At 29.8% G+C, this 26727-nt stretch overlaps 2 protein-coding genes and 1 long non-coding RNA gene across 3 annotated transcripts; 1 reads left to right on the top strand and 2 right to left on the bottom strand.

Moving 5' to 3' along the window:
• Nucleotides 1–3528: 3528 nt before the first annotated feature.
• LOC107936187 (peroxidase P7-like) lies at nucleotides 3529–5437 on the top strand. Its single transcript, NM_001327398.2, has 4 exons — nucleotides 3529–3797; nucleotides 4110–4301; nucleotides 4444–4609; nucleotides 4818–5437. Exons 1-4 carry the CDS (start codon nucleotides 3555–3557, stop codon nucleotides 5207–5209), a joined length of 993 nt encoding a protein of 330 aa, NP_001314327.2. The 5' UTR covers nucleotides 3529–3554; the 3' UTR covers nucleotides 5210–5437.
• A 1975-nt stretch (nucleotides 5438–7412) lies between these two features.
• LOC107936188 (uncharacterized) lies at nucleotides 7413–9587 on the bottom strand. The gene is made up of 2 exons (XR_001694343.2): nucleotides 8945–9587; nucleotides 7413–8840 (listed from the first exon to the last, which is right to left on the bottom strand). It is a non-coding gene; the product is annotated as an uncharacterized lncRNA (long non-coding RNA).
• Nucleotides 9588–22471: 12884 nt separating this feature from the next.
• On the bottom strand, nucleotides 22472–23752 carry LOC107936200 (cysteine-rich and transmembrane domain-containing protein WIH1-like). Its single transcript, XM_041091626.1, has 2 exons — nucleotides 23624–23752; nucleotides 22472–23271 (listed from the first exon to the last, which is right to left on the bottom strand). The coding sequence occupies exon 2, from the start codon at nucleotides 22794–22796 to the stop codon at nucleotides 22527–22529; it is 270 nt and encodes an 89-aa protein (XP_040947560.1). The 5' UTR covers nucleotides 22797–23271; nucleotides 23624–23752; the 3' UTR covers nucleotides 22472–22526.
• Nucleotides 23753–26727: the final 2975 nt, after the last annotated feature.

Genomic DNA, 26727 nt, shown 5'->3' with positions numbered 1-26727 from the left:
TCTATGGTAAATATTATAGATTTAGGAAAGCTGTTTCAGCCTAACATTAAAGAATGCTTGAATGATTCAATAGCATACACCAGCTCTGATCCTTTCTCCACTTCTTTTTTCTTTTGACAAAATGAAGGCTGGTAATAGAATAAAAATTTATTTCTATTATATTTTTTTGAGTTCTGATTATATCTGTTCTTTTTTAGCACTATGCTTAAAATTATCTATAGCTCATCCTCAACCATAAATTGGAGGACTTAAACCCATGTCCTTCTGTATCGATAACAATGCCCATAACAGTCAAGGTAAAGCTCGATTAGTAAGATTTGCATCTTAAACTTGATAAAATGCTACAACTAATTAAAGTGGTTATATAGTTTCCCTGAATTAAGCGTGTGGTTCAATTTTGTTTCCAATTTATTTACTTAAACCACAATAAACGCTCATGAATACTAATTATTGCTACTATTTAGGACAAAAATTCAAGGTTAGGACAAAAATTCAAGGTTTCAAAATTAAAGAAAACCGATTCAACTAACCCATACCAATTCATGAGTGAATTGATTTAATCCCTCTAATTGAAATGATGCTCGAACCAATTTCCAATCCTATATTGAACACTTAATCTAGTCCAATTTAAACAAAATTGAAAAATTATGAATTCCAATAATTTATTGCTACGGGTTTACTCATATATTCTAATTACCAAATGATTTCAAATTTAAAGTTAGTAAAATGATTAGAATTTTTAAGTTTAAATACATTATTTAAATCTGGTTTGGGACCAATCAATGATAATTATCATTTTTAATAGTTGAGTCTGAACTCTCAAATTAGTCTATGTATGTAACTCTATAAAATTCAATTTTTTGAATTTTATATTATTATTGGATAAACTTTAGAGAGATGTGTATAATTTAGTCAATGGTAGAATTTAAGATGGCCAAATATAATTCATTGTATATGATGTAATTTTGGACAAAAGTGATCCATTGGTTGTAATCAAGAACTTAAGAGCTAAGCCATGCAAATGTAGAGGCTTTTTTTTCCAAGTGATAATCATGAAGATGAAATTCCACATTACCCATGAACTGGCAGACATTCTGGTAACCCAACTTTTCCTTTTTGATAAAATTGTAAACCAAAACTTGTGACATCTTTGACAATTGGCACCGACACAAATTAAAGAGAAAAACGAAAACAACTCAAGGCTTTAATATAACCAGGCTTTTACTTACCCTTAATCCAGATAAACAAAATTAAATATCGATTGAGTCTTAATTTGATTAGTACGGACATTATTGTTAACGTAGGAAGATATTGGTTCAAGTGCGTTGAAATGTATTATTTTCCTATTTACGGGTTGAAGAGAAACTATGAATTATTGTAGGTATTGTGTAAAAAAAATGATCAGAGTCTGATTGTTAAAATAAAATACATACTTAACTTAATTAATTTGTATAATCATTGTTATTATGCTTATTTATTATAATTGTTATTTTTATCGATGCGTGTAATTTTTGAAAAAAAAAGAAATATTGGGATAATATGCTAAATAAAATAAATAATTTTTAGTGTTTTTATTTTGGTCAAAAAAATAATTTTTGCAATTTTGTGTTTAGGGTTCATTTATTTTAGTCACATAAGTGCTAAATCATTAACCCCAACTGACTATACAAACCAAATCATGTCCACGTTATGTTTACACTTCATTTTGGACACCTAATTTCTCTGTCACTTTTATTTGAGTCACTGAAAGAAATAATTTTGTAAATCTTGATCTAGCTAAAAAATTAAGAATTAAAGTGAAAAAACAATAGAAACTAAAATAATACATTAAAAATTTGTCAAATTTTAAACTTGTCTAAAGGTTCAATGACTATGTAGGTCCATCCTGTACAGGTAGGATCTGGGACAAGTTTTTTTTTTTTTGAATTGGACTGGAACAAAAATATTCTTTTATTCAATTTTAATTATAAAACTAATATAAAAGTATTTTTTTCTTATTATTTTATTATATCTATATTATAATTTAAGCATTTGATTGAGTAGGTATCACGAATCAATCTGGAACTACTTCGGTGAGAAAAATTATGAAAATATCATTTCGTAATTAAAATAAGTTATATTATTCAAGGGTACTTTAGTCTTTTTATTTAAAAATAATAAAAAATGGGCACATGTAGAAATTTGAACCCGCACCAATTGCATTGATAAAATTTTAAATTTACCACTCAACTAAATATTTATTTTAATTTTATTATGCACACTTTATTACCTCCATTAATTGTATATATTAATAATGTTGTTGATTAAGATGGTGTCACAAATTAACTTGACACCAACTTAGAATTAGTGAAAACACCTGACAACATCATGATAAACGAGTGTATTTATTAAATATTCTTAATCTGATGCATTCATGTGTTTAAATTTCATTTTACTTACAATTTAATTTAATTTTTTATTGTACATATTTTACATAGTTCATGTGTTATTATTAATTAGTTTCAAATCATACATTTCATTATCTATTTAATGTTATTGTTAATATTGTATGCTATTATAATGTGATTGATTGGTGTCACTCATTAAACTGGTCGTAACCCAATTGTAAAACAGTAAAAAAATCACTACTTGTACAAAGAAAAGATTTATTTTGGGGATATTTATACTTTTTTATATTTTAATAAATCAATCAATATTATTTTGAGGGTATTTCTATATTTTTTATTTTGATAAATAAAGAAAATACATACACATGACGAGAATAATGAGATTTGAACCAAAATCATCGTAAATTTGATTATCTCAATTTTAACATTTCAACCCAAATACATTTGATTTTTATATCAATATTTTTTATAAACTTGTTACATAAACTTTTGTGCCATAATCTAATTATATATTAATAGTGGGTCCTAACTCAGTTGCAAAGTTACCAAAAGCTTGTTCGTTTTACAAAGTAATAAATATTATTTTGAGTATATTTATATATATTTTTTATATTTTTGTGAATCAAGGATAATACATAAGATTTCTTAGGTTATGGACCTGAATCTATTTTATCATCTTCACAATTTCTATTTCAGGTAAATCATAAAATGTGCTGACATATTTTGGTTGAAGCAAAAAATTGGAAAAAATTTTCAAACATTGGATTTAGTTTGCTTGTTGTAGAAGAGAAGTTGGGGTAATTAATCACAAGTGTGGACCAAATCATAAAAGATTTATTGAATGGGAAGCCTAGAAATTTAGCTACCAAAAACACTATCCCCTTATTAACGAATAGATGTAAAACACATAACCAGGTCGTTAGTGAGTGTCAAACAAATACGCGTCTTCATCTTTACTTTTTCTGATTAGATTAATATGAACACAAATTAAACAGAATATCCTACTTGAGAACGTAAAAGTTAAAAGTGCCATGCAGATTTGAAGAGTCTACGTGTTAGGTAATCTGTCGAGAGTGGTAGCTTTGATTAGGGTGGAGAAATATGTGTATATAAAGGCGTGAGTTTGGCACAGTTAGTTTCCAAGCCAAACACGTTTTCATTTGTTGCATGTTTATGTTGGGTAATACTAAAATGGGTTCAGCTTCTAGTTTTTCCAAGTTTTGTTTGACATTGCTTCTCCTTGTGGATGTATTGGGGAGCACCAATGCTCAACTTTCAACCAATTTTTACTCAAAATCATGCCCCAACTTGTTATCAACTGTGAAATCCACTGTCACCTCTGCTATTAACAAAGAGGCCCGAATGGGTGCTTCTCTGCTTCGATTGTTCTTCCACGACTGCTTTGTCAATGTAATTCTTCTTCTTCTTCTTCTAAATCATGCGTAGGATGGTAAAGTTAGAATTTTCTAATGAATTTCAAACTCATCCTCTGCATTTTACTAGTAATAATGTTTTAGGAAAATGGCCTCTTTATTTGACTTCTGTCGAAAAGCACATCAACCAAAAAACAAAAAGAAAAGAAACCGACAAAGTTGACCATATTATGATGCCTAGCTTAGTGACTTTAACTTTGTTCTCTTTCATACACAAGTACTCTGGTAAGTGGTAACTACTAAGTATGTGCCTTGATTTATCATGGTGTTAATAAGAGTTTCATGATAGGGTTGTGACGGATCAGTGCTACTCGACGACACATCTTCATTCACCGGAGAGAAAAATGCTAACCCGAATCGGAACTCGGCTCGCGGATTCGATGTTGTTGATAACATCAAGTCAGCTGTTGAGAATGTTTGCCCTGGTGTAGTTTCTTGTGCTGATATCTTGGCCATTGCTGCTAGAGACTCTGTTGAAATTGTAAGTCCTAAACATATATACATGCATGCATATATGCGCATATTTAAGCAACTTGGTGAGATTTTCAAATAAGCAAGTAATTGAAAGAATACCCTTTTTTTGTTTTTTGTTTTTTTAATTTTTAGTTATTATTTATTTGTAGTTGGGAGGTCCCAAATGGGCTGTCAAACTTGGAAGAAGAGATGCAAGAAGTGCTAGCCAGTCTGCGGCTAATAATGGCATTCCTCCACCAACTTCGAACTTGAACCGACTCACTTCCAGGTTCAATGCTCTTGGACTTTCCACCAGGGACTTGGTTGCTTTATCTGGTTTGTACTCTGTCCTACCATTACACTTGTTTGTTTGGTTCTGACATTTCAATTTTCTTTTGAAGTATCTATATCTAATATCCGTGTTGAACTCATATGTAAACACATGACCCTTTTAAGAAACATATATGAACACACCAGTATCTGACTAACATTAATTCTAAAAATTGGAATTCGATCCTGACAGCCTCAAGTGTAAATTGTGCAGGGGCACACACAATTGGACAAGCGAGATGCACGTCATTCAGAGCTCGCATATACAATGAGAGCAACATTGACGCTTCCTTCGCTCAAACAAGGCAAAGAAACTGCCCAAGAACAACAGGCTCAGGGGACAACAACTTGGCACCTCTTGATATCCAAACTCCAACATCTTTTGACAACAACTACTTCAAGAACCTAATCAGTCAAAGAGGACTTCTCCACTCTGATCAACAGTTGTTCAATGGTGGATCCACGGATTCCATCGTTCGCGGTTACGGTAACAGCCCAAGCTCCTTCAATTCGGATTTTGTGGCTGCCATGATCAAGATGGGAGACATTAGTCCCCTCACTGGATCACGTGGGGAGATCAGGAAGAACTGCAGAAGGGTGAACTAATTTGTGCATTTGCCTATGGAAACTAAACTATAAGAAAATAAAAGCAGTGGAAATTTTGTTTCCTTAAATAGTTGTTTGTTTGTATCAGTTAAGATTATGAAGTAGTAGGAGTTGTGTGTTTTTGATGTTTAATTTCTTCCAAATTGTTCAAGGGCTTAGGTCATGTTGCTGATCAGTAAGTAATAGCATTAGAAGTATTCCTATTTCTCTCACTACTATTGTGGTGTGGAATCTTATTTATGCAGCTTTTAATCCAAGCCCATCCTCACTAAATGCAAATCACGACCCATAATTAACCCGCTCAAATTGGATTAAGCTAGAATGAACCAAGCCTGGCAACTATATTAAAAGAAAAATAGCAAGAAATATAGAGAAAGAAAAGACTAGGGAGAAGAGATAGTAAATTTTTTGGGGGATTTTAGAGAATTGAATGTGACTGCTAATACTTGTGGTTAAACCATTTAATTTATCAATTTGCTTTTAAACTTATCCAAAGAAAAATTTGGAGTTCATCTTAAATGTATCAGAGTAAGAATATAACATACAATATTTGGAACAATAGTTTTAAGTAAATTAGCAATGCCAAAATCAGTGCCAACAGCTTCGGGTACTGATCAACAATAACAATAAATACACTTTATGTTTATGTAGTTCGATTTTTTTATGTCTGCAGAATTTTACCTGAAAAAATAATTCACTATCTTAACACCTCATACAATAAATTATTACAACTTTAAATACTCACCAAATTAAAATCTCAATTTTACATCTAAGATTTTCTAATTTTTAAAAGGGTTTTCTTTTCTAATTTCTAATTTATTTTAAGATGATGTATAAGAATTACTCACATATAGTTTTTTAATTAGTACTAGTTTCTTACTGCGCATCATGGCCAGAATTAGCTAAAAGTGACAATTTTTTTAAAAGATATTGAGAGAATAAGCAGATTTTTGGCATATTTACGGGAATAAATCAATTTTAGAGAGAGAATGTAATGCGTCTATCTGAAAGAGATTTTATTTGACTTTGTAGGAAACCGCGCCCAACGCGTTTTCACTTTCTCTCCTCCACTGGGTTTAAGGTTTTTAGGGTTTTGTTAGAGTTTTATTGGGTTTAGGATTTTTAGAGTAGTAAATGAATTTTAAGATTTTGTTAAGGTTTTTAAGGGTTTAGGGTTTATTTTTGGGTTGTAGGTTTTAAGGTTGGAAATAAAGGGAGGCAGATTTTTTTGTGTTTGTATTTGTGTTTGAGGTAGACAATATTGTGAAAAACTCAAAGGTATATTTCTGTTGACGGTGATGCGAAAGCGCTGGGAAAACTATGCATTTCTTTTGTCGTGTTGAGATAGAACCATTGCCTTAGAAGTCCATTGCATTGCAAATCAGGTTTTGAGTTCGTAGTGCTTATACGATTACGGGTTGTAGTATAACAAGGGGCTCCTAGTTGACGGATGTTAATATGGGGTCATGATTTGGAGTATAACTTGGGAGCCCACTTGATAGTGGTTATGCGGTCACAGGTTCAAGTTCCACCTCACTGGAGAGGATGGCTTGTAAACCCGATACAGAAGTTTGAGATGATAACCGTAGGGAAAAACTTAGGGACTTTCAAGTATAACCAACTTATTTTTTTTCTCCATCACCAAAAATAGAATCTGTAACCTCCTTATCACTCGAACCAGTGACTGAGTTGGATACAAGTCAAGAGGGGAACGACTATTAAAAATTTCTAATTAAATCTCTAAGTAAATAAATTTTACTGTCATACATAATCATTATTATCATCCGCAAAATTCCTAATTAAATTGTAATTATTTCAATTACCATGAATTTTTTAAACAATTTTCTTTTTAAGTAGTAATAAAATTTTTTAAGTGTAATAAAATAAAATAATAATTAAATTACACAACTTTAATTTCTTTGAAGTCACAACTTTAAATTTATAAATAATAATTTTTTTTGAAACTTTAAACACTATTAAAAATTTAAACAAATATTATAGTTGAAACATTTTTAATAATTTTTATTTCAAATTAAGTTTATTAATTAAATAAAAATATAAAAAATGAAAATCCCTTGAGGAAGGGGGTAATTGTAGTTAGACTTAAAACCATCTTGCAATTTTTAAAAATGTCCCAGAAAATTTTAAGATTTAATAATGTGAATAACATCAACAACAATTAATCATCCACTAGAGGGCAAAGAAAGAGAAGTAAGTAAAGTGTTATAATAGACGTCGATAATGACAATTAGATAATCGTAAAATTAGAAAAATAAGAATACACAGATTTTACGTGGAAACCCTTTTGGGTAAAAATTACGGGCAGAGGAGAAATTCACCTATGTTGAAAAATGAATGATACAAGAAGAGTTTCGACTACATCTATTTAAAGATTGAAAACCTCTTTTCTAATCAATGCCAAATAGAAGAGATGTAGTTCTTTGCAGATTCTACTTGTGCGGCATGGTCCCCTTATTCAAACCTTCGGCCCTCGACTTTTCGCTCCCACAGATCCCCTTATTTTACCGATATATTTTATTTTTTTAACAAATGATGAGATTCAATTCACATAACTCGATCATAAATCAAACTATTTATTGAAGAAAGAGATATTATTTACATGCTTTAATTCGTAGAAATCTCTATTAATTAACCTATATGGGGATGATCACATGTACCTTTTTGTCTCCCCTTCCAACATGAGGTAACTATAAATCCTTGAATGGCAGAGAATAGCATGTGCTCACACTCTGCCTTTTCACGTGCAATCACTTCACATTTTGCTCTAAAATTTCCCCAATACACAATCAAATATTCAACTGTATCATCTACCATCTTTACTTCACAAAACCAAATAATTCTCACTGCTTTTTAATTGTGAGTGCTACTTGATTTATTTCTAGGGTAAAAATTCTCATTCTCCTCATCAAAGAAAGAAAACTAAAATAAAAGCTTATCTAACATTCAGCATTTTATTTTAAAGTGAACATATATAATGCATTCTATGAGTCTAAATAAAATAAAGATAAGGGAGAAGCTTATACATATATATGCCTTTTGTCTGTTTAGTATCTCGAAATCATAAGCTAACCTTTAGGAACTAAAATTTCAAAATTTAGATTTAAATTTTAAAAATAATGTGACTTCAACATCATGATTATTTCTTATGATTTATCTTTCGTCACTGTTGATATTAGGGAAAAATAAGTTGAAAAAGTAAAAGGAAGAAAATGAAGACGTAAGTTACAGGTATGTGTATATGTCTAAGCTCTAATGATTAAACAGAGATATAGAAATAAGATTTCTACTTCTTACCTTTCTCTGGACATTCAAGCATGCTCTCAAGTATGGAGGAAAATATGTTGTGAGAGAAACAAAGATGAAGGCGAAGAGAAAAGAAGCAAGAAAAAGAAAATGAGAGAAAGGGGGCAAAGAGTGCTTAAAAGGCAAGATATACATGTTCTCCATTATTTATCTATAGAATAAGATTTATGTTACAATCTAAAGTTTGAGAATCTAAATCCATGAACTCAATTTGGTTGCCTTCATTTTATTTTATTTAACATGATGTACGAGGATTCATTTAATTTAATTTGTTGGTCCACAAACAACTAGAAAATTGCTCCGTTCTCTCCATGAAAATAAAAAATAAAAAAAAGACACATCAACAACAAAATAAAATAAAAACCACTGATATTTATAAATTATTAAAAACATTTTCTCCATTATACTTACAGAGATGATCAGCTCCCGAAGGCTTCGCAGCAGTCACTAATTACACTGCAGCAACTCAAAGCATTGAAAAACCAATCAAGGCAACCAGACTTTGCAGGTGGAGCAACATACAGTGAAGGTGGTTCCATCACGGGGGGATAACCTTGAGCAGGGTTAGGATAAGGATACTTGGGATCACTCATATTTGGAAACTAACTGACAAGTGATTCAGTGTCGATGGAAAAAAAATGCTTTATAGTCGGCAAGGGCCCCCCTTCGGCCTTCAGGGCCAAACTATAGCTAGATTAATAGAGATGGGTAGCTTCCGCACTTTTTCCAGCGTTAATATATAAGGTGCCTTTCACTTTCTGGATGTAGTGATTCATCACATGGCACTTTTTCCACCAGGGACTTGGTTGCTTTATCTGGTTTGTTCTCTGTCCTACCATTACACTTGTTTGTTTGGTTCTGACATTTCAATTTTCTTTTGAAGTGTCTATATCTAGTATCCGTGTTGAACTCATATGTAAACACATGACCCTTAAAGAAACATATATGAACACACCAGTATCTGACTAACATTAATTCTAAAAATTGGAATTCGATCCTGACAGCCTCAAGTGTAAATTGTGCAGGGGCACACACAATTGGACAAGCGAGATGCACGTCATTCAGGGCTCGCATATACAATGAGAGCAACATTGACGCTTCCTTCGCTCAAACAAGGCAAAGAAACTGCCCAAGAACAACAGGCTCAGGGGACAACAACTTGGCACCTCTTGATATCCAAACTCCAACATCTTTTGACAACAGCTACTTCAAGAACCTAGTCAGTCAAAGAGGACTTCTCCACTCTGATCAACAGTTGTTCAATGGTGGATCCACGGATTCCATCGTTCGCGGTTACGGTAACAGCCCAAGCTCCTTCAATTCGGATTTTGTGGCTGCCATGATCAAGATGGGAGACATTAGTCCCCTCACTGGATCACGTGGGGAGATCAGGAAGAACTGCAGAAGGGTGAACTAATTTGTGCATTTGCCTATGGAAACTAAACTATAAGAAAATAAAAGCAGTGGAAATTTTGTTTCCTTAAATGGTTGTTTGTTTGTATCAGTTAAGATTATGAAGTAGGAGTTGTGTGTATTTGATGTTTAATTTCTTCCAAATTGTTCAAGGGCTTAGGTCATGTTTCTGAGAAAGTAAAAGCATTAGAAGCACCCTATTTCTCTCAGTACTATTGTGGTGTGGAATCTTATTTATGCAGCTTTTAATCCAAGCCCATTCTCACTAAATGCAAATCACGACCCATATTTAACCCGCTCAAATTGGATTAAACTATTTTATCAATTCGCTTTTAAACTTATCCAAAGAAAAATTTGGAGTTCATCTTAAATGTATCAGAGTAAGAATATAACATACAATATTTGGAACAATAGTTTTAAGTAAATTTAGCAATGCCAAAATCAGTGCCAACACCTTCAGGTACTGATCAACAATAACAATAAACACACTATATGTTTATGTAGTTCGGTTTTTCTATGTTTACAGGATTTTACCTAAAGAAATAATTCACATCTTAGCACCTCATACAATAAATTATTACAAATTTAAATACTCACCAAATTAAAATCTCACTTTTACATCTAAGATTTTCTAATTTTTAAAAGGGTTTTCTTTTCTAATTTCTAATTTATTTTAAGATGATGTATATCTAAGGGAATTACTCACATATAGTTTCGGTATTCTTAATTGACCCTTACACTAAAATTATATATGTACATATCTGTATAAGGGATTGATCTTTATGTTGGCTCGCAACTGAACTTAAAATTCATATTCAATTAAAATAGTTAAAATAAATTTAATTTAGCATAATGAATTATTTCGCCCTCCAAATTTATAAAAAAAAAGTTATTTTAGTTTTTCATTTAATTTTTTCTCTTTTAGTTATTGAATTTGTATTGTTTGTCAAATCACCCAAAAATAGATGAAAAAGTTAATCTATTAACTTTACAGACATGGAATACATGTGGAAGTCCAAGTGTATGTCAAGTTAGAAATTAAATAATTTTAAGAAAATTAAAAAATATTTTAAAATATATATTTTATAACATTTTAATGATTTTTAAAATTTTAATTTTTTTTTGAAGTTTTTGTATTTAAAAAATTATTTAATTGCTAATGTGGTGGCATTTACGTGGCGATCCATATGTATGTCACATCAGCAAAGTTAACAACTGTTAAATTTTTATTCATTTTTAGGGTGATTTGACAAATTATGCAAGTTAAAAGGCTATAAGAAGCAAAAAATTAAATGGAGGGCTAAAATGACTTTTTTTTGTAAAGTTTAAAAGTCAAATAAATCATTATACCATTTTATTTTCATAAATAATCAAATATTAATATTACTATAATCTAAAGATAAAAATTATAAAATAAAATACCCAGCGAAAGCAGGGGATAAGTCTAGATAGGCTTAAAACCATCTTGTAATTTCTCAAAATGTCCCCAAAATTCAAAATTTAATAGATGTGAATAACACACTTAAATTGTATTTATTTCAATTACCATGAATTTTTTAAACAATTTTCTTTTTAAGTAGTAATAAATTTTTTTAAGTGTAAAAAAATAAAATAATAATTAAATTACACAACTTTAATTTCTTTGAAGTCACAACTTTGAATTTATAAATAATAATTTTTTTTGAAACTTTAAACACTATTAAAAATTTAAACAAATATTATAGTTGAAACATTTTTAATAATTTTTATTTCAAACTAAGTTTATTAATTAAATAAAAATTATAAAAAATGAAAATCCCTTGAGGAAGGGGGTAATTGTAGTTAGACTTAAAACCATCTTGCAATTTTTAAAAATGTCCAAAGAAAATTTTAAGATTTAATAATGTGAATAACATCCTTAAAATTTTTAGTATTTGGAAACATATAACAACAATTAATCATCCACTAGAGGGCAAAGAAAGAGAAGTAAGTAAAGTGTTATAATAGACGTAGATAATGACAATTGGATGATCGTAAAATTAGAAAAATAAGAATATATAGATTTTACGTGGAAACCCTTTCGAGTAAAAATTACGGGCAAAGGAGAAATCACCAATGTTGAAAAATGTATGATACAAGAAGAGTTTCGACTACATCTATTTAAAGATTGAAAACCTCTTTTCTAATCAATATCAAATAAAATAGATGTAATTCTATACAGATTCTATTTGTGCGGCATGGTCCCCTTATTCAAACTTTTGACCCTCGACTTTTCGCTCCCACAGATCATCTTATTTTACCAATATATTTTATTTTTTTAACAAATGATGAGATTCAATTCACATACATAAAGCAAACTATTTATTGAAGAAGGAGATATTATTTACATGCTTTAATTCTTAGAAATCTCTATTAATTAACCTATATGGGGATGATCACATGTACCTTTTGTCTCCCCTCCCAACATGAGGTAACTATAAATCCTTCAATGGCACAGAATAGCATGTGCTCACACTCTGCCTTTTCACGTGCAATCACTTCACATTTTGCCCTAAATTCCCCCAATACACAATCAAATATTCAACCATATCATCTACCATCTTTACTTCACAAAACCAAATAATTCTCACTTCTTTTTAATTGTGAGTGCTATGATTTATTTCTAAGGTAAAAATTCTCATTTTCCTAGTGTTTTCTCCTCATCAAAGAAAACTAAAATAAAAGCTTATCTAATATTAAGCATCTTATTTTAAAGTGAACATATATAATTGCATTCTATGAGTCTAAATAAAATAAAGTAAAAGGAGAAGCCTATACATATATATGTCTTTTTGTCTTTTTAGTATCCCGAAATAATAAGGTAACGTTTAGGAACTAAAATTTCAAAATTTGAATTTAAATTTTAAAAATAATGTAAGTCGAGTAGTAAACTATTTAGAAATGTACTATTTAGTAATAAATTTTAAATCCTTAAAATATTTTTGAATTGGACAATCCATGTTTTTATACTTTTCTAATGTCTATTATATTTTTTGTTTTTTTTTCTTGTTTTTCCAAGGTATCCACTGGAGCAAACCCAACGACTAATTTTTCGTGTTTTGTAAGCCCATTAAGAGGGTAGACGTTGACCACGAGTTTTAAAACTGTTCAATACCCAAAGCGAGAATCATACCCTCGACAATCGGTTAAGATAGGACAATCCATGTTTTTATACTTCTCTAATGTCTATTATATCTATTGTTTTTTTTTCCAAGGCATCTATGGGAGCAAACCCACTAAATTGTTTTTTTTTTCCCAAGGCATCTATGGGAGCAAACCCACTAATTATTTGCGTTCTGTAAGCTCATTAAGAGGTAGACGTTGACCACGAGTTTTAAAACTGCTCAATTACCTTTCTCTGGACATTCATGCATGCTCTCAAGTATGGAGGAAAAATATTTTGTGAGAGAAACAAAGATGAAGGCGAAGAGAAAAGAAGCAAGAAAAAGAAAATGAGAGAAAGGGATACATGTTGTCCATTGTTTATCTATAGAATGGAATATAAAATAAGATTTATGTTACAATCTAAAGTTTGAGAATCTAAATCAATAAACTCAATTTTGTTGCCTTCATTTTATTTTATTTTTAACATGATGTACGAGGATTCATTTAATTTAATTCGTTGATCCACAAACAACTAGAAAATGCTACTTTTATGGAAATTTATAGTTAATTTTAAACATGATTTTAAATTAAATAAAAATGATTTTTATATTTTATAATTAAAATTTTAAATAAACGCAATTTTTGATGTGTTTATTAGATTAAAAAATATGATATATATATATATATAATAATTGACTATAAATACATCAATTACGAGATTTAAGGGAAGTGAGTTGACTGTTGGTATATTAAAACTATTTCAGAATTTTAAATTAGGTTTGCTGATGTGGGGTTTTTTTACATAAATAGGGTGAAAAAAAAAAGAAATCTATTGAAATAGGATGTCAGAAAAAGTATTTACCAAAATGAGTTATTTTTTCATTGGAGCCTATTAGATAGGCGCCAATGAATAAAAAATAATAAAAAATTTTGAATAAAATATTTTTTAATATTTTTTTAATAATTTTTTTAAAAAAATACGGGTCAAAATACGGGCAACGGGTCAGGTCGGGTGGCGCCTATCAGGTTGGCGCCAATGAAGGTGCCTCATAGAGAGGCACCAATGAAGGTGCCTCATAGAGAGGCGCCAATGGTGGCCTTCTGCCCACCGCTGCACCAACAGCATGTTTTGTCCCTTCATGTATGTTTTTTTTTGCCTATAAGTAAATGTAAATGGTCCCAACATGCCACACGGTAGAGAAAAAAAAAGAGAGAAAGGAGAAGAAGAGAAGGAGAAGAAGAAGAAAGAAAAAAAAAAGGTAATGTATTTTTTTAGTAAATAATTTTGTTTATAATTTAAAAAGTTTATAATTTGTGAATTTTTTAGAAGATATTGTGAATTTTTTGTTATTAATTATTAATTATAAATTATCTATATATACTGTTTATAGTTTAGATTAGAATTTTGTATGAATATTCTAATTTTTTTATATGAATATTGTAATTTTTTTATGAATATTGTAATGTTGTATGAATATTGTAATTATTTTATAATTAAATTTATATTTATAGTTTTGGATTAGTATTTTGTATGAATATTGTAATTTTTTTGTATGAATATTGCAATTTTTTTGTATGAATATTGTAATATTGTAATTTTGTATGAATATTGTAATTTTTTTGTATGAATATTATAATTTTGTATGAATATTGCAATTTTTTTGTATGAATATTGTAATTTTGTAATTTGTATGAATATTGTAATGTCGGGATATATTGTAATATTGTAATTTTTGTATGAATATTGTAATTATTTTATAATTAATTTGTTAGTAATTTGGGATTATGTTATAAATTTTGTGTTTGTAATTATTTAAAATTTAATTTATTAGTAATTTAGGATTAAGCTATAAGTTGTTGTGTTTAGTTTAGTATTTGGTGAGTTTAACATATAAAGTTTATAAAAAAATTAAAAATCATTTCATTAAAAGTTTAATTATAAAAGAATTAAAAATCATTTTACTAAAAGTTTAATTATAACTGACTTTTTTAATCATATAGTTGTTGTTAACTCATTTAATTTTTATATAATGTAACTTTTATATAATTTAATTTTATTTGATTTTGTATTTATTTAACAGTAATTATTGATTTTTTAAAACAAATTAACTGAATTCATTTTTTTGATTGCAGATTTGCAGGAAATGTGTTCTCTAATTAATAATTATAATCACATATCAAGTACTATTAATGAGATGGTAATAAAATTTTTATTTGATATTCATGTTATTTGCTGAATTAAATTATATTGTATTAACTATTTTGCTAATTTAATAACTATTTTACTAATAAGACTCTACATTCTATTTAAAAAGAAATAAACCAAAATACCTTATTTTTTTCTTCTTTTCCTTCCTTCTTTTCTTCTGCTTCCTTCCTTCTTATTTCTTCCGTTTCTCTAGTAAAATTTATGTCTGTGTTGGGGGTATTTATAGGGAAAAATCAGAGCATTGGCGCCTCTCAGTATGGCACCAATAATGGCGCCTCCCAGATGGCACCACCATTGGCGCCTTTGAGATAGGCGCCAATACTATGTATTATACGGGTTATATACTGACCCGGGAAAATATTTAATTATATTTTATTCAAAAAAAAAATTATTATTTTTTTATTCATTGACGCCTATCTAATAGGCTCCAATGAAAAAGTAACCCATTTTGGTAAATACTTTTTCTGACACTCTATTTCAGTAGATTTTTTTTTTCACCCTATTTGTGTAAAAAACCCCTCATGTGGTCTTTAGATAGTTGAATTTGTTTTATGAATTACTCATTATTTAAAAATATTAAACTTTTTAGGGTTCAATGTCAAATTCTGTAAACGAAAAATAATAAAAATAAATTATTTCAAAAAAAATATTTAATTAAGAAACTATTAGTGGTGTATATATATACAATATTAGCTGTATGTTAAATATAATCCTCATTGTTCAAAAATTAATAATTTTCATTTTTTTAAAAAAAATAAGCAAGTGGATTTAATTGCAAATTTGAAAACTTTTTCAAATGTTTCGTTGACGATATAAATACAAATAAACAGTGTAATAAGTGAATTTGCTTTCTCGATTTTAAAAACAAATCTTTCAATAATATCATTTTATTGTTATATATATTTTTTAAATAATCTCATTATAAGTTCTGATTATATCTATATGCTCTTTTTGACACAATGCTTAGAACTATTTATAATCCCTCCTCAACCAACAAATATGAGGATAATGCGCTTCAGCCCACTCAAATTTATGTCCTCCTGCATTGGCAACAATTCATGCCAATTGAGCTAAGACTTAATCTAGGGGCATAGTTAGAGGACTGGCGATCTCTCTAAAATGAAAAAAATTCCATTTAGGCCCTTTAAAATTTTTAAAATTTTAAATTAATAAAGATAAAATTACACTTTAATCCCCTAAAATGATAAATATTTGATTTAATCTTTTAAAAATTATAAAAATATATGTTATTAAAATGGTTAAATTATATTTTTATTATCGTAAAAAGTACAATCTAATTTCTAACTTCACCCCTGACCCAATCGACACTTTTTCATTACATTTAATAATTTTAATTACTATAAAATTTAATTAATTTAGTTTTAATATATTTGAGTGGTTTACTTTGGTAAAGACGATAAAATATGTTAATTGAAATTTATAGATTTAATCTTAATTAACTCCCAAAATTAGTGACTATTAATTTTAATAATCAGAATTGCCGTGTACTACCCGCAATTTGTTGTTTAAAGAAGGGCAAGGATTTTACATATAAGCAGACCCGGTGATAGTGTAATTAATATTTTAAAATATATACTATACATCAATTTACTTTTTATGTATATTAAATAATAACTATTTTAATATTTTAAGTAAGAAAATTTGAAATTTTTTTGAGGCAAAGTAAAATTCAAATTAAACTACTTTTTTTATAAATTATATAAAAAAATGAGATAAATTGAAATATAAATATGTAAATATTTGGATAAAAATTTAAATTTAAATTTACATTTAAAAAACAAAATAATAATAATAAAAGAAAAAAAAATCAAGTAGACCAATGATATTGTATGTTGTTAAAACAAAGACACCCATCAAACTTTCTTTTTATAGTATAAGCTAAAGCTTAGATAATTAAATGATCAAATATGCACATGAAGCATTCTTTTTTCTTGTTAACATTCCCTTAATTAATTTCAACATGGAAGCTTTAATTTGTTGACTTAAAAGCATCTTAAATCTTAATTAATACTTTGGATTGAGCCAAATTGAGCCAGGTCAATTTTTATGTTTAAACTCGACTTTTGAAAAGGATTACTAAAAATTTTCATATTTGAATTTAAATGGAAAATTGTTATTAAATAAATGATAATTATAATTTCATAGTTCAAATTTAAAACTCCATATATTTTTAAGTGTTTGATATTTTCTTTAAAACTTTAAATTATTAAAGATAAAATTGCACTTTTACCTCTTAAAAATATACAAATTTGATTTAATCCTTTAAAATTTATAAAGATATAGATTATTAAAATGATAAAATTACATTTTTATTATTATAAAAATTACAATTTAATTTAGACTCCTCCTAAAAAAAATTTCTAGTTTCTCCCCTGCTGTAGGTATGTTGTTGGCTACAATATCTTTCAAGAATTCAACCTAAAACATAAACCTATTAGTGAAAGTTCTTTAGATGACACAATTATTGACAATAAGTACAATTTAAACAAATCAAAGTTAAAAGGGTTCATTTATTGCCCAACATGACAAAATGAAATAAATCACTTAATATTATGAAGCTTACTACTCAAAATTACACTACAATGTTCACAGAAAAAGATTGCACAACCTCAAGATTTATACATCTTTTTTATAGCAAAAACAAGGTTCTATGAGGAGATTCACCACATGCTCATATATGGAAAGGTTAGACAGCTTACCAATTACAATTCAAGAATTATAACCCCTCTTTTAACCTCAATACCATATATCGGAACTCGGCTGGCGGATTCGATGTTATTGATAACATCAAGTCTGCTGTTGAGAATGTTTGCCCTGGTGTAGTTTCTTGTAGAGACTCTGTTGAAATTGCAAAGTCCTAAACATATATACATGCATGCATGCATGCGCATATTTAAGCAACGTGGTGAGATTTTCAAATAAGCAAGTAATTGAAAGAATACCTTTTTTTTTAAATTTTTTTTTAGGAAAATGGCCTCTTATTATGATGCCTAACTTTCCTGTCCGACTGTCGTGTCGGTTTATTGTTCATTGCATACCATAGTTAATATCCTACAAAAAAAAATACTTTTCGTAAGGCAAAGGCCGGCCGTGGAGGTGGAAGAGCTAGAGAATAACCTTGATGATGGCTGCCTTATGCGTATTTTCAGCTTCTTATCTCCCATTCCAGGTTGGGTATTTAATAATTCTATTTCATTATAGTTTAATTCCAGTATAACATTGTTTCATCGAAAGATCCGTAGGCTCCAAGGCACTTACCAAGAAAGGCCGTTAAGGAAAAGGGAAAAACAAAGGAAGCATCGTAGCTAGCAAAAAATGGTCAAATTATGAAGAACATGTGGGCCCCACCATAGGTGATCAAAAAAGAAGGGCAAATTACCAAAAAAAGCCCTATTTTTTTAAAATTTACCGAAATGGGCCCGGTATTTTATTATTTATCGGAATGGGCCATTTTCTCCGAAATCGCTTCCACGTCAGCGCGATGTCAGGGGACGTGTCAGAACATCGCGTCCACGTCAGCGCGCTTTGCTTACGTGGACACAAATCGCGCCTACGAGGACGCGATTTGCTGGCGTGGATGAACAGTTTATGTTTTTTAGCTTGGAAAACTTTGAAAGGCCATAACTTTTTGCTCGGTTGTCCGATTGAGACAATTTTTTTTGATTTCGAATAACTTTTCGAGATCTACGAGCTCACAAACAGCCGAAGGCGGTTTGCCGCAGTTTTCATCAAAAAAGATCATTTTTTGCCCCTAAATTTTAATTTTTTTGGTTTAAAGTTGAATTTTGAAACATTCAAATCATTATTTTCCTTATTTATTTGAAGTAAACACCAGATTTTTTTTACAGAATTGTTGTATTATTTTTTCTGATTTGACACGTGTATGGAATAGGTCCGATAAATCGTTAGAACGTAAGTAATATAATTAAGATAATAACAGTATTTTTATAATATGTCAATTAATTAGTTTAGTTTAGTTGGTTAAGATGCTTGCTGTAATACCCGAAAAAAAAATTACTACAGTAAAAAAATAAGATAATATTTCTGCTATAGTAAATAAGGAAATAAAGTGATAAAAATGGTAATTTTGAGTTATGTCAACATTGGAGATGTATATTATGACATATTAATTCAAGAAAGGATTAAATTGCAAAAGTGAGAAAAGTTTTGTTGACCAAGAGTAAATACTTAAAATTTGAGGGGTTAAAGTGTAAATATGAAAAGTTTGAAGGACCAATAGTGTAAATATTTTAAGGGTGGAATAATCTAGAAACTAAAGAAAATGGATGAATTGGGACCAAATTGAATATGTGAAAAAAATATGAGGGATTAAATCGTAATTTTACCAAATTAAGTGATGACTCAATGATGGAATTTTAAAAGATCATGAAGGGCAAAATGGTTATTTAGAAGAGAGAGAAATCTAGAAGATAATGATGATGTTGGAGATATTTTAGATTAAATAAATAAATAAATATTAGTTTATTAATATTTTAATGATATTCTATTATTTTATTATTTAATATATATATGTGTGTGTGTGGAAAAAAAAAGATGAAAAAGGGAACCAACCCATCATCTTCCCATGCACCAATGTGAAGAAGAGAGAAAGAAAGAAAGAAAGTTTTACTTTCTTTACAATTTGGTCCTTCCTCCAAAAATTTACTATTTTCACCTAGAAATCAAAAGAAATTTTATAGCCATCAAGAGAGAAAAATAACAAGAAGACTATGGGGAGCTAGAATATCAAGTTAGATTCAAGAAATAGATGCTGGAGGAGAGAGAAAATCAAGTTAAAGATTGAAACCAATAGGACAAGGTAAGAACATCAAGATTTCAATATGTTTTTAAGTTTGATATTATTGAAAAAGCATAGAAATGATGTTATAGTAGCGTTTTCTTATATAAAGTCTTTTGTTCTTGGTATACTAGTGAAGGAAATAAGTGAAAGTGATGGGAAATATTATAGAGAAAGGGAATAAGGGAGTTATAAACTTAGTAATCAATATCTTGCACTAAAATAGTTTTTGACAGCAGCAGTAGGTTAATTTTGAAAAATCACCATAAATTGTGGAAATCGAATTAGGGGATAAAAAAATTATGAAATTAAATCTTATTGAGTCTAGTTTCTCATAGAAGAAACGGTGTAAGCAATGGAATTGTAAATTATGAGATATAATAGGTTTTGTGAGATAAGGTCAGAATGATTTCGGGTTCCCCTGTACTGACTTTGGAAAATCATCAAAAATTTTATAAAAATAATTAGAGGCTTAAATTTATATTTGTAAATATTTAATGAGTCTATTTTCAATATAAACAAACGATAACATCATTCGAATTCTTTACAAGGAGATAATTAATTTTTAGTGAAGAAGGGTCGGAACTGTCAGACAGCAGAACAGGGATGACTTTAAAGAATAAACTGTACTTATTCGCTAAACCAAAAATTCTGAAAATTTTATGGTAAGAATATATGTGAGTCTAGTTTCAGAGAAAATTAACGGATCTTAATTTTGAGTTCTTTATCTCAAGATATAAATAATTTAGTGACTATAACTCAAGTGGACAGCTTTGAATGAATATATAAGTAAATGGTGAAATTATAGATAATGTTACCTATAAGCATGTTATATACATTAAGGATGTGGAATGGAGAGAAGGAGGAGGAAAATATATGATTATTCAACTAGCATGAGTTTTCATTAAAAAAGACCAATTTACATGTTTTAGGTTTAGGACTAAATTGAACAAATGTGAAACTTTAAGGGTAAATTTGTAAAAATGTCAAAAAGTGATCAAATTGCATGAAACAAATTGTTTTATTATTTAAATTAGTAAATTGAATAAAATATTAATTTAGATCAAGATTGGGTGGAAATTCGAGAAAATAAAAAATTACCAAAATGTCCCTAAATTTTGGTATTTCTGCAATTTAGCCTGGTAAGTTCGTATGAACTATATTTTGTATAATTTTAATTAAAGTGAATTCTATTTAATGATGAATATTATATAGATATGTGTTTTATTATTGAAATTGAATTATTATTGGTAATATGTACAATTATTAGATGCAGTGAGATGATTATCGGAAGCTCAATTGTGGTTGGTAGGAAATGTTGAATTATTTATATTGTGAAGAATTATAAAAACATGTTAATAATTTGGAAGTTTTAATAATTAATGGAATTTTATAACTCGGTTCAATACGTTTACAAGTGTATGTGTTCTAGTAATGCCTCGTACCCTATTCCGGTGTCGAATATGGGTAAGTGGTGTTAACTTGCTCTTTTCCCTTAGTACCTTGGTTCAAATCTTGTTGGTAACAATTTTGAATATTTTTTGTACTGTTGCATTTATTTTTTTAATCAATTAACTCTTCAATATGACATTAATATTGAATCTGTTTTGTACTTGTTGCATTTATTTTTTTAATCAATTAACTCTTCAATATTACATCAATATATTAAAGTAATATTGAAGAGTTAATTGATTAAAAAAATAAATGCAACAAGTACAAAAAAGATTCAAAATTGTTACCAACAAGATTGAAACTTGATGTTATGTTTGAATATATTGATGTAATATTACATTAATATATTGATGTAATATTGAAGAGTTAATTGATTAAAAAAATAAATGCAACAAGTACAAAAAAGATTTGAAATTGTTACCAACAAGATTTGAACCAAGGTACTAAGGGAAAAGAGCAAGCATCTTTTTCGACGAAAACTGCGGCAAACCGCCTTCGGCAGTTTGTTAGCGCGTAGATCTCGAAAAGTTATTCGAAATAAAAAAAAGTTGTCTCAATCGGACAACCGAGAGAAAAGTTATGGCCTTTCAAAGTTTTCCAAGCTAAAAAATATAAATTGTTCATCCACGTCAGCAAATCGTGTCCTCGTAGGCGCGATTTGTGTCCACGTAAGCAAAGCGCGCTGACGTGGACGCAATGTTCTGACACGTCCCCTGACATCGCGCTGACGTGGACACGATTTCGGGGAAAATGACCCATTCCGGTAAATAATAAAATATTGGGCCAATTTCGGTAAATTTTAAAAAACTAGGCTTTTATGTGTAATTTGCCCAAAAACGAAACCTAATTACACATTAATTAAAATCTTTTTCTTACGGAAATACAAGGAATATTTTTCATCAGATAACATTTTCGACTTTTCTCTTATTTTTAACATCAACAACAAAACAAAATAAAAACCACTGATACAGATATGATCAGCTCACGGGGATTATGGAAGGATCAGCGCAGCACTCACCAATTAGACAGCAGCAACGCAAAGCCAAGAGACAGTCCTCAAGGAAACCAGGCCTTGGAGGTGGAGCAGCATACCGTGGAGGTGGTGCCATCACTGGGGGACAACGTTGAGCAGGGTAAGGAGCAGCATAATGTGGAGGTGCAGCAGCATACCGTGGAGGTGGTGCCATCGCTGGGGGATAACCTTGAGGAGGGTAAGGGTAAGGACAAAAATACTTGGGATCACTCATATTTGGAAACTACAACTGAAAAATCAGAATCTAGTCCCACTGACAAGAGATTGAATGGAGGCGGAAAATGTGTAAGAGTAGAAAAGGGTTTCAAAGGGCCCCACCCCCCACTGTGTAAAAAAGTCATGACGACCCCCAAATTAGATTTCTAGAAATCAACAAAAGTCAAATATCCAATCCTTCCAAAATGGTTAATGTAAGGCCCAATTTTATGCCCAGGCCCGAATATTAAAACAAGATAAACAACAGTCCAATTACAAAGGAAAATAACAAGCCCAATGTAGCCCATGGCCCGAAACAAAAATTAAAAACCCAGCCCAGACAACATTAACATTTTCGGCAGAAAGATGCCCCCCAAACCCTAGCGCCGCATGCCTCGCGTGGCCTCCTCGTCTGCCACGCCCAGCTCTCCATGCCACCATGTCGGCCACCTGCTCCTCTGTACCACCATACCTCTGTCACCTTCACCCATTCCCTGCAGGACCAGAAAGAAGACAAGACAATAAAATACAATTTTGTAAAGGCTATAAAAGCCTATTTGGCTTTCTGTAACGGGGTGGGGGGGTTTTCTTTGTTTTTTTTGTTTTTTTTTGGCATTTTAATACAAAAAAACAGAAGCTAGAATAAAAAAATACATAGATTTCAGTATTGAGATAGCAAGCATTCGGAGAAAAAAGGAAAGGCAAACGGAAAATGTTACTTTTTTCATCCATTTTCTTTCGATTTCCATATACATATCTATACATTTTTAAATTAATATAAACCTAAAATCTATATATTCTAAGACCAAAAATAAATAAAAAATATAGCAAAAAATTTTTTTTTACCTTTTCCGCGGTGGCCGGCGCCGGCGAGTCTCCGGTGACCGTCCGGCGACCGGACCCCTGGCCGGAGTCCCACCGGAAATCGCCCTCTCCCTCTCCCTCTCCCTCTCCCTTTCTTTTTTCTTTTTTCCCTTTCCCCATCCCCAAATGAATTTTTTAAAAGTTTTTTTTACTTATATAAGGGACCAAAACGCACCGTTTTGGTCCCCCCCTTTAATAAATAAAACGACGTCATTTTGGACGCGGGTCGGGTCGACCCGACCCGCACCAGGGCAGGATCCGCGTGTTTCTTAGTGGAAGGGAAATTTGCATGCTCAGCCCTTCCGCTTTTCTGAGATTTCACAAGTACGTTTTTTTATGTTTTGTAATTCGGCCCTAGAATTTTTCATCTTTTTCAATCTGGTCTCCGTGCTGCGCAGCGTTTAGATAGTTGGGATTATTTGCGATTTCAGTCCCTCCAGGTTGCGCGCATCTCACATTTTGATCCCTCCTCTTTGTTTCCTTTTACATTGACCCCACAACTTTGTTTTTAATTTAATTTTAGTCCTTTTTCGTTACCTTTATTTCCTTATTAAATACTCTTATTATTTTTATATTATTAATTTTATTATTATTAATATTATTATGTATTAGTTTATGTTTTATTATACAATTATATATTTATAATATGTATACACGCTTAGGATATTTGTATATACTTATATAATATTAGTACTAAAAGTTTTATTTTAATATGTATATATTACCTAAATGATTAAAATTATATATGTACGTATATTCTTCATTATGTTCTTAATACTATACTTTACATATATCGTACATTTCGTTTCAAGTTTGCTTTCATGTATTGTTTAGTCAAAATTGTTTTATTGCTCATTTTAAAATTGTTTCACATACTTTGCTTTAAACATTATATCTCTTTCATATTATACACATCATTTTTAACTCTATATTGTATATCACAATCTCATATATTGTGTACGTACTTCTCATATTATTAGTTACGCATATATTCTTTACATTATCTTATGTACATATATTTTTCATATTATATTATATACCTATCCTTTTGATACCATGTTGTATATATTTTCAATACTATATTACAAAAATTTTTACCATATTATGTATGTTATGTATATACGTTTTAATGTTTTTGTACTATCTTATATGTATATTTTAATAACTATATGAGGTATGTATTTTTAACACCGTATTATGTATGTAACTTTCAACATCATTGTATACACACTTTTTAATACTATGTTATTTATACGTTTTTATAGGCATCGTGTACATGCTCTAAATACCATCATGTATATAGTTTTTTTTATTGTTACTATTATGTATACATATATGTAGTATCATTAATAGTTCTAATATCATGCTCCCATCACTTTGCTAACCATTATTATATGTTTGTATATATTAATCCTTATTTCGCGTTTAATACTATTGTTAACATATTTAATATCGCATATATGGCCATTGTTTTAATATTCTCGTCGTATTTATCATTTATTTCAACATATTTCTAGCCCTTCCATTTGTTCACTTTTATTTCATATCCATTTTGCTTGGCATTTCAATGAAAATCTTATTCTCATTTTCTAATTAATTTCAATAATCGAGGCAACATATCGACTTAACATTAAGTCATCGAGTTCATCGCTACGTTGGGTGAACGTCAATTGACTCGTGTTAAAGCGATATGCCCTTCTCAAAAATCGGAATAAACTAAAATTTCTCGTTTTTTTTCAGATCACAACTAAACTTTACATTGAATTCGCATTTTTGAAAATTAAGACAACATGTGTTTATGAGATACCAATTTTTGGGCGTCGCGAGGGTGCTAATACCTTCCTCGCGCGTAACCGACTCCCGAACCCTAATTTTCCTCTGGATTTTAATGTAGACCTAAACTCAGCCTTTTATTTGTTTTAATAAAAGATCTAATAGGTGTCCGATCACACCTAGGAAAAAGGATCGGTGGTGACTCCCTATTTATTTCAAAAATCAAACGTCAAATTTTCAATAAATCGCCACAATTAGCGACCCCGAATCCACCAAATTTTTACGTCGCTACAGTTAAGAGCTCGGTCGAAAGTGGAGAGAAACAGCCAAATATACCATTTTATTTTTTTCCCACCCTTCCAAAATATCCAATCCACCGTCTACAAATGCGCTATTTGCCCATTAAACCTCAAGCTCCTAATCAAACCGATTCTCTAAAAGTCCCTCACTAATTCAACTAAAATTCCTGTTAGTTATTTTATCAAATAAAAACCCTACCTCTACTCTCATCTTCACGTAATCTCAAAAGCTTGTTGGAAATTTCTTGAGATTCTTGAAGCTTTGCAATCAAGTCCCAATCCATCTCCTTCATCCAACCATTGGATCTTGCGTCGATTTCTCATGAAATCCCCCTCAAAATTAGTAAGTACTATCTTACCCGTCAATTAGGACTGTTCAATTTTAGGTGACAACCAATTTAATAAAAATAAAAATTCTTTGTGTGAAATTGAGCTAAAGCTAAAGTTGTATGTATCATACGATATATTAAATCAAATTTCATATATAATGTTTTATATTAATATTGACATATATTACGGAATAAATAAAATGCTTTTATTAATAAATTTTAAGATGTGTTTGATAAACAGAAAAATTAAGCATTGTAAATCTATTTGATATATTAGTAAAAATTAAGCAATTATTGTAATTATTTTGTTTGATAATGGTAATTTTTGATTTTTAAAAATTTATAACTTCATAAATTTAATCGATTATTTATTTTAAGGTAAACTACTAAAATAGTCACTTTTATTTTTCTCAGGTTACATTTTAGTCACTTATATTTGAGATGTTACATTTTAGCCACTTACATTATCATGGGTTGTTAGTAACAATCATGCAATGGCATGTAACTGCATGCATAGGTAAGAACAAAACAAACCATAACCAATAATAAGTGCTAAAAATAATATTTTTTTAACCTCATTTTTAACATGTTTTGGGTGATTATATGATGTTAATTGTGATACTCCCAATCCTTTTAATGCTTAATAGAGCACTTGAGAACAAAATGAGCGAAAATCAAAGCATCA

Source organism: Gossypium hirsutum, chromosome D04, assembly GCF_007990345.1.
Source record: "Gossypium hirsutum isolate 1008001.06 chromosome D04, Gossypium_hirsutum_v2.1, whole genome shotgun sequence".
Lineage (NCBI taxonomy): Eukaryota > Viridiplantae > Streptophyta > Magnoliopsida > Malvales > Malvaceae > Gossypium > Gossypium hirsutum.
This window is presented reverse-complemented; position numbering and strand designations above follow the sequence as displayed.